Source organism: Homarus americanus, unplaced genomic scaffold (genome assembly GCF_018991925.1).
Source record: "Homarus americanus isolate GMGI-L3 unplaced genomic scaffold, GMGI_Hamer_2.0 scaffold18710, whole genome shotgun sequence".
NCBI lineage: Eukaryota > Metazoa > Arthropoda > Malacostraca > Decapoda > Nephropidae > Homarus > Homarus americanus.
Window position 1 is genome coordinate 392,701 of NW_024734532.1, and position 21,739 is coordinate 414,439.

Genomic DNA, 21,739 nt, shown 5'->3' on the forward strand with positions numbered 1-21,739 from the left:
CACACACACACACACACACACACACACACACACACACACACACACACACACACACACACACACACACACACACACACACACACACACACACACACCTTATTCTCCCATACATCTTAGAGTCATGGATGACATATCATTAATACACACTTCTTTTATTATATCACATATACTGTAGGTATTAAATTTTTTATATGGAGTAAGATAAAAAAAATTCTTTCTATTATTCCTTAGAATGAAAACCTACCTGAGAATGTGGACATATTTGGGAAAATTAGGTAAACCAGTAACTTGATTTGTTTATTTTAATGGAGGTAGCTGCCTCAAGGTCCACCTCAAATACTGTCCCTGGAGGTTTCATCCTCAGAGCCATCCTCACTGGCCGTGCCCACCGTTGACCTCCACACATGTCCCGACCATGTAGCTGCTCTTGTCCGACAGTAAGAAAGCCACCACCTCGGCCACCTCTGATGACGGAGATGAACACCTTATTTTTTTTAGCATGATCTTGGTCATCTCTGTTGAGCGGGATTAAAATATTCTTTTATCCGGGGATTCCAGGACGACTACAGTCACCTTTTGGGGGGAAATGGTATTTGTTTTTCAAAGGTGTTTTTAGTTCAACAAATCACAATGCTCTCCCAATAGATATGTTACACACACACACTCTCTCTCTCTCTCTCTCTCTCTCTCTCTCTCTGGAAGAATTTACTCCATCTTTGTTAGGAGAGTTTAAAAGATCCATTTTTGGCAATATATGAATTTCACATTTTGAGATAATGTCTGGTGAGTTGCTACGTCTAGGTCCAACGTTTGTGTTTTGGATGGGGATAAACGTCTGCTTTATCACAATATGAACAGATAATATTATACACATTGACCACTGTGAGATGAATAGTGGACACTTAAAAACTTCTCTCGTTAAGAATTCTGAATATATATTATACGGTGTTGGAGATAGAACACAGCCTTGTCTCCCTCCCTGTTTAACTGTGAGCCAATTAGCAAGTTCGTTATTACTGCAGCCTCATGGGTTTATAGGCATGGTAATAACACAAATATTGATTTTTTGAAATAACTGGGAAGGTCTCCTTTGACGTATAAAGAATTACATATTGTAGTCATACTTTTTATCCCAAACTTGTCATAGGCAGCTGCAAAAGCGTTGTGCACTTTGTGAATATTGTAGGTATTTATGTGGGGAATTAATGTTATCTTTACGTGTTTTGTTGATGCTTTCATTACATTTGGTCCATCACTGAGCATCTGTAGAAGTATACGAGTGTACAGAAGAGTAGCAACTTTAGATCTTCTTTTATGGGAAATAGCAGTTTGAACCCTGCCAATAGTGCTGGAAACAAGATTGACAAGCAAAACTATTTTGTTATTCGGAGAAGTACCTGACCAAAACTTCTAATTGTCTACAGTGTTTGGTAGATGTCGTTTCGTCAGTCACAAGTGTGTTTGCTAAAGCAAAATTTCGAATTTCATTTTCAACTAATTCTCTGAAATGTGGTCCAATTTCATCTGATAGTTTGTAACTTGTTTTAGAGCGCTCATAATTCATTGCAGTAACAACCTTTTAATCTAGAAACATAATGGGGTTAGGTTAGTACAATTTTGTCACCAAATAGCTTCAGCAGCAATCACTTGATCTGGAAGCGACAGTGTACGCTTAGAAGATGATGCGCGGCTGAAGCTCTCAACGATGCTTGTTTTGGAAGCTTGAGTTTATTAAATGTCCATATTTATTACGGTATATATATATATATATATATATATATATATATATATATATATATATATATATATATATATATATATATATATATATATATATATATATATATATATATATATATATATATATATATATGTATATATATGTATATATATATATATATATTTTTGGGGGGGTGGGGGCATTTTCAATGTGAAAAAGCTTCTTTGGATGATGAATCAATGAATCACGTCCTGTAATTTGACATCAACATTTTTATTATATATTAACCGGTGGACGATTCTAAGCACCAGAAGAAAAATCACCTATTACTCTCTTTTCTGTGTCAGTGAATCCTTATTTTTTATTCCCGCCAATATATAACATCAGTTCTGTGAACATGTTTAGTTTGTCATCAAAACAGACGCCAGCATTTTATTTATAAAAAAACACACAATATTTCGGTATCACAACACTGTTTTCACCCGTACTGCGTTATTGTACACTGTGAAGATTCATTACAAAGCTGGCTGCGAGGAAGAAAACGGAGGCGGTGAATTCGAATGGCAGACTAAAACTAAATACCTCTGCGTACCAATATAAAATGCAAAGCTAAGTTATAACACAAAAATTGCTAATTTTGAAAGAGGTTTATAGCAAGTCAAATACATGAAAGTTTTACATGTAATTTTGTCGCATCCTGTTATCTCACAAGATATTCTCACTTTGATCCATGACCGCACCAAGACACCATTTTGACACACTTTGTCACAGCTTTCTCATAATTTTAGGATGAATTTACTTTGACACATTTTGACAAATCGTGTATGTTCTTGTCTGATATGAACGTATGATCGTGTGAAATATTCTGCTGCTGGCGATAAGTAAAAGTTTCACCACATTTTCTGAGGACAGAGTAATGTTAATGTGTAGAGCAAATATAAAATATAAATAATAGATAAACGGTTTGCAGGAAATCCGAACACGACATATGGTGGTACACATCACTGCGTCCATCTTTTACGGCATATTCTAATTTTAAACAGTATTACAATTCTGAAAGAAGAGGCCTTTAGCGATGAACAGACGATCGGAAAGTCACACGCGTTATATGGAAAGTACAGTTATAGTTGCTACACTACTGACCTTCTGGTTGTCCTATTCTGCCAATCGGTGTTTGAGCAGCAGCTGCCTCCAAAACTGCCTTAGGAACGCCAGCAATCATTGGTGTTTCAATGGCTCCAGGCAGCACACAATTGACCCGAATTCCCTTCCTAGAGTGACGAAATAAGAAGATAAAAGAATACATATATATATATATATATATATATATATATATATATATATATATATATATATATATATATATATATATATATATATATATATATATATATATATATATATATATATATATATATATAAAGTTGTGTGTAAATAATTGCAGATTCGCAATAACGTCTATATATTAATTTTTGGCGACCTTTGACAGGCCTTAAACGACCATGTAGCATTCCCAGTATTCCATATTTCCTTGCAGTAACATGTTTGTTTTCACCAGCTATGGCATTGAAATGACTCACTACCTTGAACTGATGTTTTCATTGCATTTGTTCATGTCTTCCCAAAACATCTTCTTTCTTACTCCCTGATTCATACACAATCACAATAACAGATTTTCACATTCTATTCTTATTCTGATCTATGATATCCTGAGACTGAGCTCAACCTTACTTCATAATGTAAATCAGGTTATGCAGATAAGCAGTGCCCGGCAACCCGGCCATGCCTTGACTAGGGGCCGGACAAGTGATTTATGAAGCTCATGGGCCCGGCACTTGCCTGGAGGACGAGCTAATATTTTGAGAGTAAAATATATAGACGGAACTTTGTCAGGTGCTGTGTGACTCCACCTCACCTGTATAACCAGGGAGGTCCGTTAACGGCAGCGAACCAGGATTAATGACCAGTATTAAGTGCAGGTAATTTATCTCTACATTAATCCGCCAACCGGTCTCTAGTCAACCGATGTAAAGTTATGAGCATTACAAAGGAACTACTAAGCCGAGATGATGTAGACGTGAGGTGACAGGAGTTATGACGTCACTGACACCATCTAGACGGACACAAGTGATGTGTGAGTTGATACACGCAACATATTTGACTACTTTAAAATGTTTATTTAACTGTTCCCACAAAAAGATTCTGTCAGGCAAATATCCTCCCCAAATTTACCAGGGCAAGTGTTAAAAATGTCTGGGTAATTAAATCTCAACAGTCACTCACAGGGACAATTAATATGTTCCACATAATCTGCACAGCCTGATGTGAATATATTTCAATCTTTTCTTGTCACCATTGTAGGCCTTCCCATAATTTACTCCCCTCACTTGTCCTAAGTTAATATAAACTTTGCCCTTCTGCTGTGCTTCACACAAAATCCAGACACTCAATTTTCAGCCATGATAGTTTCCATCACTTAAAAAAAAATTATCACGCCCCCGCACACTTAAACATCCCAATGTTATTTTCTGTTTATACTTCGTGGTGGAGTTACTGGCCCCGTAATGGTAACACAAAGGATCACGTTATGACTTACACATAATTTTAACTCACTTAATCAATTCTGAAGAACATGTCTTTGTTAAGGACACCACTCCCCCTTTGCTGGCAGCATACTGGCAGTGAGTGGGGAGCCCTAGCACGGCAGCGTAGCTGGCTATGTTTACTATAGCGCCCTGGACTTTTCCTCGCTCTAATAGTGAATTAGCCATTGCTTGACTCACCAGGAAGGTTCCCTGCACAGTATATGGAATAAGAATATGCATTATACAGTCAATATCACAACTACTAACTAAATTAACCATATTTACAGAAAGGTTGATTATAAAAAAAAGTGTTGGATGTCGTAAGTGATGTAAGGTTAATTTGACCACACTAACACTAATATGTTAATGAGAATAGAATCTCTTGGCTTTTAAAGCTTCAATAGACGATTTTCCACACACACACCTACTACTACTACTACTACTACTACTACTACTACTACTACTTCTACTACTCTCTGGCACCTTATTCTCTTCTAACTCCACCTTAGACGATTCCAACTCTATTCCTCCTACGCCTATTCCTCCTACTGAACCTATGCACTTTCCTATAATCTCCACTCGTAGGGTTGCTGGTGTGTTATTCAGGTTGAATGTGAGTAAGGCGCATGGATCGGACGGAATACCCCCTCGTGTTCTGAGGGAGTGTGCTGAAGCTCTGGCCCCTAAGCTTGTTCGCCTCTTTCGCCTTCGCCTCAAAACCCAAACTTAGGGTGACCATTCTAATCCCTCTAACTATCGCCCCATTGCCCTAACATCATCCCTCTCTAAGATTTTCGAAACTATCTTGAACTCCCATTTTCTCCGTCACCTTGAACGCTTTTCTCTTTTGTCGGATCACCAGTATGGCTTTCGCCAGGCGAGATCTACTGGTGATCTGTTCTCCTATTGCACCCATCTTTGGTCATCCTCTCTTAGGGATTATGGGGAAACTGTTCTGTTCTTTCACCTACTCTCTTCCTTATTTTTATCAATGATTTACTTCACAATACAACTAATTCTATCCATTCTTACGCTTATGATTCTACTCTTCACTCTTCTACCTTCCTCCTAACTCTCAAACTAGATCTGTTCCTAGAGTTGATATCATTACATCTACCAATACGGATCTGTGTTGCAAATACAAATGGGGAGGTAGAAACTTGGTTAATTTCAATTGTAATGAAACTCAGTATTTACCAATTACACTTTCCAAATTAGATGATCTCCCACCAATCACATTGCAGGACGCTACCATTCTGCCAAATTCTAAAATAGATATGCTAGGCCTCACCATTTCCTCTAATATGTCATGGAAGCCACACATCCTCAACATTGCTAAAGCTGCCTCTCAAAAGCTGGAAATGCTGTACAGATGCCGTAGCTACTTCATTCCTGAGCAGTTGCTTGAAGTTTATAAGGGATTCATTCGTCCTAACTTGGAGTATTTCTCTCATATCTGGGGTGGCTCTTCTTCTGTCCAACTGTTAGATAGGGTGGAATCCAAGGCATTTCGTCTTATTAACTCTCCTCCTTTAGTTGACAATGTTTCTTCTCTTTCTCTTCGCCGCAATGTTGCTTCACTCTCTCTCTTTTACATATATTTTAACGGGCAATGTTCGGTGGATTTGGCATCCTGTGCACCGCCGGCAAGGCTGTGGGTTTGTAACACACGTCCTGCCCGCGGTGCCTACTGTTTCTCTGTGGATGTCGGTCACTTTAGAATAACCCGTTACAGTATATCCTTCTTTCCTCACACAGCCAAACTGTGGAATGCTCTGCCTTCTGTCTCACTTTAAAAAGCTGGTTTTCCGGCATCTTCGTGGTGTAGCTTCATGTAACCTTTTCCTTTTCTATTTTCGATTTTTTTTATCCTTTATTTTTTCGCCCCCTAGGCACCGTTGTGGGTCGTTGACCTGTGCCCGGCTATTCCTGCAAAAAAACCTACTACTACTACTACCTTGCTGTCACTCGGAATCGAATATGACGATCATCCAGCTATGATACAATGATATGACCTATTAGGGATGTCACCTTCATTGATGAGGTTTGAGATGACCAAAGAGGCCGATACGGGACCGGCAGAGTCGTTCACATGAGTTGCACATGTAGAGGGCGACATCGAGTGCGGGACGGGCGGTGGCAGCGTCTTTCCGGCGTTGACGCTTGTCTGCCTCGGTTTGCAGTCGGTCTAACTCGAAAGTATTGACACCTTCTCGTGTGGTGCTCCTCCAAGCGTTACGATGTGGAGTAATCGTCTCCCAGGTGAGGGGGTCGATTTGGCACTTTTTCAGGTTTGTCTTAAGACTATCCTTATACCCTTTCAGTTATCTGTCGGCGTTACGTTTACTATTCGTTAGGTGACTGTAAAGTAGCTGATTTGACAGTCTAATGTCGTCCATGCGGGTAACATGGCCAGTCCAGCGTAGTTGTTCATGGATAATGGTAGCCTCGATGCTCCTACAGTTGGTGTCTGCAAAAATACTGGCATTTGTTCTCTTGTCTTCCCAGCGAACTTGGAGGATGGAACGTAGACTACGTTGGTGAAAGTTTTCAAGTGCCTTGAGGTGCCTCCTGTATGTGACCCATGTCTCGTTGCCATACAGCAGGGTGGGGAGGACCACTGCTCGATATAGGTGTAACTTTGTAGATAATTTCAATTCCCTAAAGCTGAAGACACGGATACGGAATCTGCCAAAGGATTGAGATGCTCATCTAATCCGATGCTGAATCTCACCGATGTCCGAGGTGGTGGACAGGTGGGAGCCGAGATATCGAAAGTGGGTAACATTAGAGAGGGTAGTACCGTTAAACTGGATGGATGGTGGAGGTGTGTCTGAACCAGGGGCAGGTTGAAAGAGAATCTGAGTCTTACATACATTCACCTCAAGGCTGAAGTGTGCATATGCATCTGCATAGATGTTCAGGATCTCCTGTAGGTTGCATTCAGTGTGAGCAACAAGAGTGAGGTCGTCTGCATATTGAAGTTCAGTAATGGAAGCTGCCGACACCTTTGTTCTTGCCTGGAGTCATCTTATGTTGAAAAGACCCTTCATCTGGTACTCAATGTCCACCCCGCCGGCTAAATTGGCACTGGTGCGAGTAAGGAAGGCAGCCAAGAAAAATGGAAAAGAGAGTTGGCGCCAGTACACATCATTGTTTTACCCCCATTTGGATGGGGAAAAACTCAAATTGGGTGCCATTGTGCAGGACACTGCCGTTCATGCCGTCGTGGAGTTGCCTCACAATGGCGATTAATTTTGGGTGGAAGCCAAACTGGCTAAGGGTCCGCCAGAGGGCTTCCCTGTTGACCAAGTCGAAGGCCTTGGTTAGGTCGATGAAGGCCATATTCAGGTCACGACGCTGTTCTCTGCACTTTTTCTGTATTTGGCGGGCAGTAAAGATAATGTCAGCGGTGCCACGTGATGGTCTAAACCACATTGAGATTCTGGGAGGAAGTTTTCCGCCTCAGGAAGAAGTCTTATCAGGAGGACTCGGGCGATAATCTTGCCAGCTACGGACAGTAAGGAGTTCCCGCGGTAGTTGCCTCAGTCTAACCGGTCTCCTTTTTTCTTATAAATATTGATGATGGAGGCGTCTTTAAGAGCTTGGGGGATTTCCTCCATTTCCTATATATTCTTCAGGAGAGAGTGGAGACGGCTAGTAAGCAGAGGTCCTCCTGCCTTACATACACACAAACACACACACGCGCACACACACACACACACACACACACACACACACACACACACACACACACACACACACACACACACACACACACACACACACACATAGTACAGGGGCGGCACAATCCATGCAACTTTGAAAACAAACTCGCTGTACCCAACAGAATGCTAGCAAAATATATTATAAAAACATTAACCTCAACATAACACAAACATCTGTTATGCGTCACGGACCTTGAGGTTGACGTCTATCACCCTCATAAAAGTGTTCTCATCCATGTCGGTGAAAGCACACTTGCTGCTGATGCCGGCACTGTTAGCCAGGAGGCTGGGAGGAGTCTGGTACTTGTCTATGATGGCTTTAATGCCGGAATCCACAGAGCTCTTCTCTTTAACGTCCATGAGTAGAGCCAGATGTTCTCCGGGTCCTGTAGGTGTTATGGTAACAAGTTATGATATATTATGAAACACCATAACCAGAGCAATGTTGTCCCCGGACCCTGTAGGTGTTATGGCAATGACATATTCAGGTATAATGAAGGCATATTGAAGGTGTGGTAGACTTACCGGGGAGCATGTTGAAGGTGTGGTGGACTTACCTGGGAGCATATTGCAGGTGTGGTGTACTTACCTGGGAGCATATTGACTGTGTCTTGGCTGTTTTGGAGGTTGACGTCAGCCACAACCACACTGGCACCGTCCCTGGCCAGCACCCGGCAGATGGCACGACCAATGCCGCTCCCGCCACCTGTAACATCTCTGTCCATCACTTTGTCTTACTGTAACAAATAAATGAGTATCTTGATCCGTCTCCTATGCATAAAGTACATAGCTCCCCCACGCCCCCACCCCCTCCCCACCCCCACTCTTCCATTCTCGTCCCCGATCGCTGGAGAGCACCCACTCACTCGTCGTCTCAATCAATCGTACTCCCAATCACTCACCTCCCCGATCACTCGCACCCTCGACAACTCGCTAAGATTCTCCAACTTCCATCACTGTTTCTGTAATTGACGGTGCCCATTATTTAAGTTAATTTCAATGACTGTCTCTAAAGAGTTATTGTTGGCTTCCTGATGCTGGGAATTTGTTGGCTTGTTTATCGTTAGTTTTGGACTAGTTAATTTTTTATAAACTTATTTGATTTGATTAGTTTAACTTTTGTATTCTAATTGGTAATTCATTGGGATTGATATAAGCCTTAAAACTCCACCTGAAAAACAAAGATAACTCAAACGGATGCCATCCATTACTGAAGCATCAGCAACACACAAGCTAAAAGACCAACTTAGTCACAAAACGAGCCATTGTGCAGTCAAACTGATACCAAGCTGTTGCTGTAGATCAGTTGCCGGTCCTGATAACGGCAGACAATGAACGTACTGTAATACGTGTGACCTCAACGATGATAAGGACTTACATGCAGTAGACGGTACAGAAGCACCATAGGAAGATCTGAACTCAACTGACTGACCTACACGTTTTGCAATTTGTAAGCCACTGAATAAATATCGAGAATTCTTGCATATTTAACAAAGTACTTGTATATATGATAAACCTTAAGCTGGCAGCGGCTGACTGGATATATTGATCGCCTCCTGTCCTTAGCGTAGCTGGTTCGAGCGTGTCTAACAAGCTGTAAATGATTTCTTTTCGTACTAAAGGTTTAGTATTCAGTCCAAATCGGGCGGTTATGTCTACGGTACCCACTTTCATAATATTCTTTTACTGAAATTACATTCACTATCCATATACCACCCCCCCCCCCCCCCGCAGAAAACTACCCATCCCTGGAGCGGTGAGAGATGCCGGCCAGAACACGTGTTGGGATCTTTACTGTTTCAAGATTATGAAGACAAATTATAGCTGGTAACGGAGGAACACGCAAACCGTCGACAGTGTATTACGTTTAATATAGATGAATACCGTAAATTGATATTTGTTTTATTGTCTGCCATAACTATTTTATCTCACACCGTTAACAAACTGTGACTCGTTCTGGGGTGTATATTAAAGCAGGTGTCCTTGGGATTTGTCTAAATGTTCTTATCAATATGTTATCACCTTCACTATCAACCCAACCCCAGGTAACCGGCGTCCTTATCACCCTGCTGTTAACCAAACCTGTATGACCATAAATACAAACGCCTTAAACCTTTATGAGTAAAAGTAATATTTGCTATATGTTTTGTTTCAATCACTACAAACACATTTATAAATAATTATCATGTATCAGTATTGTAAACAAATAAATTGGACTTAGAATCGGAAGAAAAGTTTAATATAATATCGGCGTTATCTGTTGCTATCTCTAGTCCTCGTGTTGATCATGATAACTGAAGTATTTGGTGACACTTGAGTTATTAAGATGTCGTATGCAACTATGGTGATATTTATGAATAGTTAAATGTCCTTTGATCATATGCAAAAACATTATGAAGTTTATCCTTAATGAATTCAAATGTTAAGATGTACTCCAAGATAAGTTTGATGCATCATGTTTTTCTGATATAGCCATTAACAGCTATCTTGGAATTCACCGGCGGATATCATTTTAATTAAGTCCCTATCACAAAAGTAATACCAGAAATGAGTTTCCCAACCCCAAATTAGTAGAAATTGATATATCACACAAGTTTGTAGATCAAACGGTTCAAGAGTTGTAGACTATGCCTACATTCAAAATGGCGGCCAGTGGTCATCTTGGTTTTGAGGGTAAAAATGGCCGCCAATTGTCAACATAACCCCCTCTGCATTATTTTAACATTAAGTAATTCACGAGATGACAAAAATATATATCTTGGGACTTTTTCGCAAACTCCTCATCTCACTTGCACTGTAACTGTGCATAACATGGACCTTCCTCTGTCATCCCACTAATTAAGTGTCGATAAGTTATACAGTAACACATACATGCGACCATTACCCCTTTCTTGTGGCACAAGTTTATTGTAACATTCTACGTTTTCAAGCAAATTCCAAGATTTATGGAGGCAAAATCTCTCTCCTGTATTCTCCTTCCATTGTTGACATTCCCGAATAACAGTTAAACAAAAGCCGTTTAAAATAAATACAAAAACAAAGGACAAAGGAAGACAAAAGTTAAATGGATAACAAAATGGGTAAGTCGGTTGAATAAACATCGCCGAAGACGGCATGTCTGTCCAGGGTCACGATTGGCTTGTATTATATATATATATATATATATATATATATATATATATATATATATATATATATATATATATATATATATATATATATATATATATATATATATATATATATATATATATATATATATATCAGTGAATATAAGTTGCTTTCCCATCTTGTTGGTCATCACAGAACCAGTGAGAAAGATACGTGTTACTTGTTATAAAAATTGCATTTACTACTCGTACATGATTGAATTAAGTAGAAACAATGATATAAATATTGTTCATAGGTTGAAGAAAGTTTATGTGTGTATTTTGTATGGTCGCCGTATCGGCAGTTGAAATATACTTAACGATAAGAACACTGAAGGGAATCGTCAAGTTGACTGTTAATTGAAACCCAGAATCGGTTAATATTGAAAAAAACAAAATCCACTGATCCCTAAAAAAAAAAATATGGGTTGAATTCTAACATCAGAAAATTACTATAGTAACTAACCTACCCTGAATGTTGTTTTCGATGCCTGCCAAGTATTATCTAGTATGAAGATGCGTATCTAAACAAACCTTAATGACTTAATCACTACTCTCGTGAGCTTTCATTCTAAACCAAATTTAGTAAAAACAAACCTTATTTCACTGTTATTTTCTGTTACCAATCATGTATTCAATTATCCCAGCATCATATACTTTATAACGTTACCTGTGACCAGTGCCACTCTGCCAGTAAAACTTGGACCCGACATGTTGGCAAAAACAGCAAGTTGTTAAGTCGCCCCTGAACCAAGGCTGCCTGGCGCGTGTCTACATCACAGTAGGCTTTATTCTCCTCTGCTGATATAACACAGTTGCCATGTCTAGCCACAAATGGCTTGTATAATGTTTTAATTTGGGGAACGAATACAAAATGCCTCATAATAGGGATAATTTTAGTATTCTACATAATTATTCTATAGTTTAAAATTAAATAATTGTAAGCAAACAGAACAATTTTGACTTACTTGGTTATATTGAATACCCTTTAGGAAGTGAGAAGCAATGGAAAAGACGAATTAATTATAGGAAATAGAAAAAGAGAGACATGCCAGGAATAACATAGAACACGAATAAACCTGTGAATGAAACTTGAGTTCTCAGTTTAGTGAAAAACACCTTGATGATAGAGTAGAAGGCTGAGAGGCGGCTGGTAAGTACGGCAAGAGGTGATAAGTTATGGAGATAAGATACTGTGATATTAAGGCCAGGTTGAACAGTCATATAGAGAGATTGGGATGACCTGTCACACCTGTCATTTGAGTCCACATACCTCATCACCATGCTGAGCTGCTGCATGCAGGCAGAGTCAGTTACCTCATCAGTTATGATAGATAATTTTTTTTTTAACCTTCTGGAGGATATGGTCATGAATTTGTTCTCCACAAATGTGAATCAACTGGTTCTGGATATTACAAGATGTGTACAGAGCATTCTTGGCAGCTGTGCCTAGGTGCATACCCAGAACCCTGTCTCCAGCCTCCACACAGAAGTCAAGGAGGGCCAGAAAGTTGCCATGGTTGGCAGTCTCACAAATGTGAATCAACTGGTTCTGGATATTACAAGATGTGTACAGAGCATTCTTGGCAGCTGTGCCTAGGTGCATACCCAGAACCCTGTCTCCAGCCTCCACACAGAAGTCAAGGAGGGCCAGAAAGTTGCCATGGTTGGCAGTCTCACAGTAGCGATCAGCTCCTTCAGACTGGTGGCGCGTGTCTCTGTACCCACCGTGGCAGGACATGTCTGCCCCTTATTCATTGACTCCATTGAGGTCGAAGGTCCAGGACTTGGGTTCACTTCTCTGTTTCCTGTTCTGTGCCTCCACTTCGTACAGTACTTTGGGGCAGTGACTGTACTCCCTCTGGAGGGAGTCTCTTGGCTCCGACCCTTTCTGCGAATGTTGCAACGCTTCACTCCCACTAGGCTCTCCCTGGTGATGGGTCCGTGTCTCTTTAGTATATTTGCTCTCCTAAGTACTGCCACTTCGGACTGATCCCCCCATTGACCTTTCATCTACCTCAGGCAACACTCGTGTCGTGACGTCAATCATCCATCCAACTTCTGCTGCGCCATCCAGTTCCGTCAAGCTCTCCTGAAGCGCCATGGTCTGGGTTTGAAGCATCCTTATAGCCTGTATAATACTTTGCCTGTAGTTGTCGTTATGTCTTCTTTCTTCTCTGTCCCTCTCAGCTGTCCATGGCTGTAATCGTCTTCCTTGTTTAGTAGGTCTACTGGTGCCTTCCACACCCCTTGGTTCTATTTGAGTTAGTGTCAATCCTTGATCAGGAACCATGGGCCCATCTGGGGCTGGTTTTCCCCTTTCAGGCGTTGCCGGGGCTCGTATTACTCCTCCATCTACCTCTTCCTGCCCGTTCCCAGGCTCAAGTGGTATCTTCCAAGTGTTAAGTTCCTACTGGTATATGAACGTTTGTTTCACGCCGCTATTTTAAGTCAGTTTAACTCGGCTGAATTTTGTGAATGTCGGTGTTCATGAAGAGCTGCAGAAGGATCTCTGTGAGCTCCAAGAATGGTCGAAGAAATGGCTGCTGAGATTCAATGTCACAGTGTAAGAGGATACACCTGGGGCGTACCAACCGTAAGGAGTAATAACAACGTTATAGCTCTTTTGGTGTTTTCCAAATATTCACGAATTAAGACAGCGGCCACCTTGGAATTCTGACGTTTCGTCAAGTGGTATTTTAGGCGACTTTACTGTGTGGTATTGGGTAGACATCAAAACAGCAATTCTGAAGAAAACAAATGTTTTATAATTTTTTCTAGGTTAGAGTTAATGCTACTGTACTATAGGATTATTATGCTGACAATACTGTATCTGGTGTTCCCATGAAGTCACCCATCCAAATACTGTACAAAACTGACCCGATGTTGTTATCCTTTGCTATGTAGACTATTATAATGAGATTGTGTAATGTATGCAAACATAATTCCAAAACTCTGGTGTGAAATGAATTGAGTGTCTAAACAATCTTTAAAGGGGTCAGGGATCAGCGGGGGAGCCAGGGACTAGACAGGGTGTTGTTTACAATCAAGTGTTGTTAGAGAGTTGTGGCATCATACAGGACCCTCTGGACCTAGATAGAAAAACATATATTTTTGTTTGCGGATAACAACCACCTAACTCTTACAGATTAATTTATATACAGCAAAGGTCATGATGATGTCTTCATTGTTGTGACGCCAGAGTAGTTTTATATTAAATAAAGTTCATCAGCCGATAATAAAGTGAGGGATTATCTGTCGTGCAGTTAAAGCTGTGAACAGGGTTGTTATTTTTTATATCAAACAAATCGGATTTATTTGATTCAAGTTGGATTTTTTATTTCAATCAATTTTGAAGAAAAAATAATCAGGTCTTTTTCCCTTGTTGACAACAACTGTTCCTAGTCTTCTCCTTCGATGGACTTGTTCATTCGAAACTGAGGAACCGCCTTGGTACGGAAAAGCAGCAAAACTGGTCTTTCACATTAACTCTTTGAATGCAGACGCTGGTCATGGTTACGAACCAACAGATAACCTCTCTCGTGTTTTAAAGTGTGTTAAATGTAGGGATTCTAATAGTGTTAAGAATTAAAAGTGTTTATTATAAATAATGTCTGAATATCTCCGAACATATCTGTGTTTCAGAAAACTCTGGCGCTCGGTGAGGAGCGAGGCTACTCGGCGTCAGAGGTACAGGTCTCCAATACCTTGTCGGAGAAGATTTACAATAAACAAGGTTTTGAAACAATTAAGACCCTTGATCTGGCGACTGTGGAAGATGAATTTGGCCTTGACATATCTCTCATACCCGGTGAAACTATCATGAAGTTGATGGTCAAACGCCCTCCCAGCATCGTCTTGGGGCAATAGAGACTTCACCGGCTCTTCTTCATGAAATTTATATATGTAATGTGAAATAACGGCATTATTTTTTTTCAGTTTGTCAACTTTTGCAAATGTTTTCATAACCTGACAACACATTATCTCAGTGTTATAATGTAAGGAATTCAAGAACCTTTGTCAAAAAAACAGCTTTTAATCAGTAAAACCATAAATTATATTTATGTTGGTCTTACAACCACTCCAGCTCTCTCAGTAAACCATGACTGGTCTGAAAAATGGCAGATGAGATTTAATGTGGACAAATGTAAAGTACTTAGTCTAGGAGATATAAACCAGATACCAGATGAACAACGATGTTATAGAGAAATCTGACTGAGAAAGACTTAGGAGTAACGATAAGTAGGAATGTTAAGCCAAGTCAACAATGTGCATTTGCTTGAAACAAGGCTAATAAAGTACTTGGGTTCATACAAAGGAGTGTTAGTTACAAGACTAGCGAGGTAATCCTAAAATTATATCTTGTCTTGTGAGATCTCACTTGGATGACACAGTTCAGTTTTGGTCACCGTATTACAGAATGGATAGAGGATCCCTAGAAAGAATTCAGAGGAGAATAACAAGACTAATCCCGAATATTCTACACTAGAAGTAAGTGCTATTGGCTAGTGTTGCAGAATGAGGGAATGCCAGAAAAAAGTTAGGTTGCACGAAATTTGTTTCAGGAGTTTAATACAGTATACGCACCATCTTGCTCTAATAGCGCCCAGCCCTCTGGTCAGTCACTCTCCTGCCAAGTTGCCAGATACAACTGTTTGAACTAATCATACTGAAACTGTGACATAACTTTGTCGGATGATTGTACAGCTTTAAATTATTTTAGGTAAACTGTATGTTGAAGATCTATTATGTACCAAGCCATAATCATATTACTATCTGTTACTATTAGTACTGTACACAACCGTATTATTATGAAAACCTTTTTTTCTTATAGTTTCAAGAAAACTTCTATAATAATGAAATATAAACATCCCTGTAGTGTAAAAATGTAAGAAATTTAAAGTAAAAACAGTTTTTGTTTTCAGTATGAAAAGATAAAGTAAATGTCTCATGATGCAAACTCTCAAACACAAGGCTTGATTAATTTGATCCAGACTTATCTAAAGGTTTACCTGCATGAGAAAATTACTCCATAGTTAATATTATGAAACATTGTAGACTATCTGGTGAAAGATGTACTATACCTTTTCCACGCCAACCTGGCCCATAAGCCACGCCCCTCGTCTATAGCTACAAATAGCTGATTGGTTCCCCTGAGCGTCTTAGGTCCCCCTCTCTGAAGTGCTAATGCCTTGAAATCATTTGCATTTTTATAGTTCAGATACTTATTTAACATTATTTTAGATAATTTTCTATGAACCAATCGGCTATTAGTACAGTATGGAAGAGGGACGTGGCTTATGGACCAAGTTAGTATGGAAATATTACTATAGGTGTTCCCTGCAGTGTTAATATCTTGACTGTATCTGGACAAAAACTTTATTATTAATCGCTGTATAAACTGTTAAATGAATAAGCTAATAAGTTTGTGTACTGTCGCCTAAATGTTATAACTTGAAGGACTTGGTGTCATTTCTTCAAAGTTGCCCTTTTAATAGTTTGATGTCAATAATGGCTGCCACACGACTTAACCATTCATCTGGTACTGCATCAAGGTTTGGTTAGGATAAATGTTCTATTTTGATAGAATGGAACTATTTTCTCTGAAATTTGGGATATTCTTATCAGTTAAGGCCCCTATTACAGTATCAGAATTGTTATTGTAATTTCATATTTTATTCAAAGGTACAAGAACTGGAGCCAGAGATACTGGCTCAAATAAATAACAGTTTAACACTTTCCAGACGAAGCCACAGACAGCACGGGAAACCACATGAAGCACTGATGTACCCAGCCAACCACAGTATATCCTGGACTGTAATGTGTAGCTTCTGGAAGTAAGTTGTCAGGTTTGTTGATACTGTACAGTGACAAGCTTCTAGGACCACTGTCCTGGGTTTAATCAGACATTGGTCAGATGTGAGAGGGTGACTCTACCAAACATGGCAGGCTTCCTCCTGTAACACTGGACAACAAAAGTTATGACAGACAAACCAACTGCCCAAAGAGCTAATAACCTGACAACTGGCGGATATAAAGAAATAAGTCAATAAAACTAGTGTACAGTAATCACAAACCACTCGTTAAATGAATTAAATATGTATACTAATTGTATACAGTTAACCAATCTACTAACTTTGAAATTCCATCTAATCTTTAGGTAGCAGTTCAGAAGGAATAGTTTAATTGCCCTAAAGCTGTTAGCTATTAGAATTGTGATGATAACTTGTAACTTGGTGCTTCTTTATCATTAATTTGGGAGACTGTTGACTGGCAGTGAAGCTTGAGTGCTTCCTTACCATGTGACCTAAACAACTATAACATGGGCTCCTGCAGCAGCCACACTGATGGCCTTGTTGAGTACATCAATTTGTGTATATTAAACCTGAACCATTAACCATGAACTGTGTCTTCTGCTGCAGGTGACTGAAGGATGTCTGGGATGTCTGAAGAGGTTAATGTTGCATCGTGACCTTCTGCTTGCCCACCCAACATTTTACTGGCCAGTCCTACTGTTTACTTGGCTGTCTGTGACACTTGGTGAGACTACCTGGCTGGACTCCAGAAAGCCAAGACCACCCCACAGTTGTCAACAGCTCTCCAGTGTTGTAATAACATGCCATGTAATGTTTGTAGTAGTTCAGGTTATTATTTGTATGAATAAACTTTCTGACACTAATTTTTATTACTGTTGTTCTTGTCAAGTCACAAACTACTCAATAAGTGAAGGGAGATGTACCTATATTAACCAATTTCTTCAGATATTAAGTTTCTTGTATACTTGTCACTGCCAATGGTATATAACTTTTCATTGTCCAGGAATAACGAGACCTTCTCAAGGGAACACATTAGGACTTAATGAAAGAATAGAATTTGGCTTGAAAAGGTAATGATTCACAACTTGTATGTTGGGTTGTTTGTCCTTGTTGATCATTTAAAGGTTTACATTTTATGAATCAACAGCCACACCAGGCTGCCCTGCCAACCTGCAGGAGGTTTACTGTTTCAACACATTATTCTTGATCTAAAAGCATGTTGATGCTCTGTACACCAAACAGCCTGGTGAGTGTCAGCTTAGATGTACTGTACAGGTAGCTATTGAGGGAAAAATGTGTAAGGGAGCAGGGCAGTTGAGGTGCCCCAGGGAGGTTAGCATCCCTGCCTATGCCAGCTCTTATCTTGGGTTTGGACCATCTGAAACACACTTTGAGGAACCCCAGGTCTGAGTAAGTGCAAATGAGAACGTAAATTAATGGCAGGATATACTTGTGGTTATTCAGTAGGATCATTGTGGACTCCTTAACAGTGGGTGTAGAAAAGATGAAGATGGTTGTTGTAGTCTGAAAATAATATTGCAGTGCTGAGTGAAGAATTAATTAGCATTTGTCCAGTTGTTGTTGCTGAAAGATTAAGTTGGGGGAACTGTAAGGCCCAAAGCATAAAGCTGGGTGAAGGCAGCAGCAGTTATAGGAGCCTCTTAACTGCACATTTAATTGAACAGCTTTTGTTTTGTAGTGTATAAAAGGATCGCAGAATGACCTGAGATGACTGTTGTAATAGGATGGTAGACAGAGTTGGGAAAGACCCTTTTCAAAAACTCCCAAGGTGAAGTGCAATAAAACTGACGGATGTTAAAGACAGATTAATTGAAATAATGAATTAGACTAAAATGTGACTATTTTCTGAGGTTGATATAATAATTAATTACCATAATGAGCGTTTAGTTGTTCAGTCTTTCGGAAAAACAAGCACAGGGGTAGATGGAGCATAGGAGGAGGAGGAGCATAGGAGATGGAGCATAGGAGGAGGAGGAGCATAGGGGAGATGGAGCAGAGGAGGGGCATAGAGGAGAACATAGGAGGAGGGAAGCACAGAGAGGAGCAGGAACCGGGAGGAGGAGAACACATGGAAAGGAGGCTGGAGCACAGGGAGAAGCACAGGGAGGAGGAGGAGGATAGCATGGGGACATGGGCATGGGAGAAAGGAAGAAGCACATGGAGGAGCAGGAACGGGAGGAGAAGGAACACATGGAAGGGGGAGCAGGGAGCACAGGGGAGAAGCACAGGGGGAGGGAGGAGGTAACAGCAGGAGGAAGACACATGGAAAGGAGGATCAGGAGCACGGGGAGGGCAGCAGCAGCACGGGGGAGGAGGAGGAGCAGCCAGGGTGGAGGAGGGCAGCAGCACAGGGTGGAGGAGGAACAGACACAGGGGAGAGCAGCAGCAGCACAGGAGGAGCAGCAGCACAGTGTGGAGGAGGAGCACAGGGGTGGAGGTGAAGCAGCCAGCAGAGGAGGAGGGAGCACGGGGAGGAGGAGGCAGCACAGGGGAGGAGGAGGAGGAGCAGCAGCAGCACAGGGAGGAGGAGGGCAGCAGCACGGGGGGAGGAGCAGCAGCACAGAGGAGGAGGAGGAGAAAGAAAACGGGGGAAGGAATTCCTCCTCCTGTGGTCCTCCCCCTTCCCTCCTCTACCCTGTGTCCTCTCCCCACTCCCCCTGTAGTCCTCCTCCCCCTGACCTCCTCCCCTGCTCTGCCTCCTCCCACCCTGTGGCCTCCTCTCCCTCCTGTGCTCCTCCCTCCCCTGTGTCTCTCACCCTGTTCCTCCTCCCCCCCCTCTGTGCTCCTCCCCTCCTCCACCCTGTGGTCGTCCTCCCCACCTGTGCTCCTCCTCCACCCTGTGCTCCTCCCTCCCCCTTGGTCCCTCCCTCCCACCCTGTGGTCTCCCTCCCCCTGTGTCCCTCCCTTCTCCTCCTCCCCCACCCTTCCTCTCTCCTCCCCATGTGGTCCTCTTCCCCCTGTGGTCCTCCCTCCCCATGCTCCCTCCTCCCCTGTGCTCCTCCTCCACCCCTGTGGTCCTCCTCCCTCCTCCTGTGCTCCTCCTCCCCCCTGCTCCTCCTCCCACCTGTGGTCCTCCCTCCCCCCTGTGCTCCTCCTCCCCTGTGCTCCTTCTCCACCCCTGTGGTCTTCCTCCCACCCTGTGCTCCTCCTCCCCTGTGCTACTCCTCCCCCCTGTGGTCCTCCCTCCCACCCTGTAGTCCTCCTCCCACCCCTGTGGTCCTCCTCCCCCTGTGATTCTCCTCCCCACCCCTGTGGTCCCCCTCCCACCCTGTGGTCTCCCTGTGCTCCTCCTCCCATCCTGCCCTCCCCTGTGCTCCTCCCTCCCACCCTGTGCTCCTCCTCTCCCTGTGCTACTCCTCCACCCCTGTGGTCCTCCTCACCCTGTGGTCCTCCTCTCCCCCTTCTCCTCCACCTGTGGTCCTCCTCCCACCCTGTGGTCGTCCTCCCCCTGTGCCTCCTCCTCCAACCCTGTCCTCCTCCTCCACCCCTGTGGTCCTCCCTCCCACCCATGGTCTCCTGTGCTCCTCCCTCCACCTGTAGTCCTCCTGTGCTCCTCCTCCCCCTGTGCTCCTCCTCCTCCTCGCTCCTCTTCCCCTGTGGTCCTCCTCCCCCTGCCCTCCTCCCCTGTCTCTCCCCACCCCTGTGGTCCTCCCTCCCTCCTCCTGGCCTCCTCCTCCCCTGTGCTCCTCCCACCCTGTGGTCCTCCCACCCAGCCTCCCTCCTCCCCCTGTGCTCCTTCTCCACCCCTGGTCTTCCTCCACCCTGTGCTCCTTCTCTCCCTGTGCTACTCCCTCCACCCTGTGGTCCTCCCCTCCACCCTGTGGTCCTCCTCCACCCTGTGGTCTCCTCCCCCTGTGATTCTCCCCTCCACCCTGTGGTCCTCCTCACCCCTGTGGTCCTCTCTCCCCTGTGCTCCTCCTCCACCCCTGTGGTCCTCCCCTCCACCCTGTGGTCCTCCTCACCCTGTGCTCCTCCTCTCCCTGTGCTCTCCTCCACCCTGCTGGCTCCTCCCACCCTGTGGTCCTCCTTCCCCTGCTCCTCCTCCCACCTGTGGTCCCTCCTCCCCCTGTGCTCCTCCCCCACCCCTGTGGTCCCTCCTCCTCCTGTGCTCCTCCTCCCCTGTGCTGCTCCTCCCTCCACCCCTGTGCTCCTACTCACCTGTGCTCCTCCTCCACCCTGTGCTCCTCCTCCACCTGTGGTCCTCCTCCCACCCCTGTGCCCTCCCTCCCCCCCTGTGCTCTCTCTCCTGGTCCCTCTCCCCCTTGTGCTCCTCCTCCACCCCTGTGGTCCTCTCCACCCTGTGTTCCTCCTCACCCTCCTCCTCCCCTGTGCTCCTCCTCCCCATGCTCCTCCCTCCCACCTGTGCTCTCCTCCTCCTGTCTCCTCCTCCTTGTGCTCCTCCTCCCACCCTGTGGTCCTCCTCCCCCCCTGTCTCCTCCTCCCCTGTGCTACTCCTCCTCCTGTGCTCCTCCTCCTTGTGCTCTCCCTCCACCTGTGGTCCTCCTCCTCCATCCTGTGCTCCTCCTCCCCCTGTGCTCCTCCTCCACCTGTGCTCCTCCTCCACCCTGTGCTCATCCTCCACCCTGTGGTCCTCCCCTGTGTCCTCTCCCACCTGTGGTCCCTCCTCCACCCTGTGCTCCTCCTCCCCTGTGGTCCTCCTTCACCTCTGGTCCTCCCTAACCTGTGCTCCTCCCCACCCTGTGCTCCTCCCTCCACCCTG

The 21,739-nt window shown here is 43.1% G+C and overlaps 1 protein-coding gene across 2 annotated transcripts; it reads right to left on the bottom strand.

Moving 5' to 3' along the window:
- Positions 1-284: 284 nt before the first annotated feature.
- LOC121870290 (estradiol 17-beta-dehydrogenase 8-like) lies at positions 285-11,964 on the bottom strand. Of its 2 annotated transcripts, none has more exons than XM_042372079.1 (6): positions 11,853-11,964; positions 8,623-8,739; positions 8,226-8,419; positions 4,334-4,515; positions 2,864-2,991; positions 285-515 (listed from the first exon to the last, which is right to left on the bottom strand). In XM_042372079.1, exons 1-6 carry the CDS (start codon positions 11,893-11,895, stop codon positions 373-375), a joined length of 807 nt encoding a protein of 268 aa, XP_042228013.1. In that variant the 5' UTR covers positions 11,896-11,964; the 3' UTR covers positions 285-372. The 2 variants fall into 2 exon arrangements, with proteins under 2 accessions (XP_042228013.1, XP_042228014.1); XM_042372080.1 differs by having other exon boundaries at positions 285-464; positions 11,853-11,961.
- Between the last annotated feature and the right edge of the window lie 9,775 nt (positions 11,965-21,739).

Bases quoted from the DNA above. Each gene is read 5' to 3' on its own strand.
- LOC121870290 (XM_042372079.1), bottom strand. From the start codon at position 11,895: ATGTCGGGTCCAAGTTTTACTGGCAGAGTGGCACTGGTCACAG. The intron at 8,420-8,622 runs GTAAGTACACCA...TAACACCTACAG, and splicing joins CACAGTCAATATGCTCCCAG to GACCCGGAGAACATCTGGCT. The intron at 516-2,863 runs GTCAGTAGTGTA...CCCGCTCAACAG, and splicing joins CAGAATAGGACAACCAGAAG to AGATGACCAAGATCATGCTA.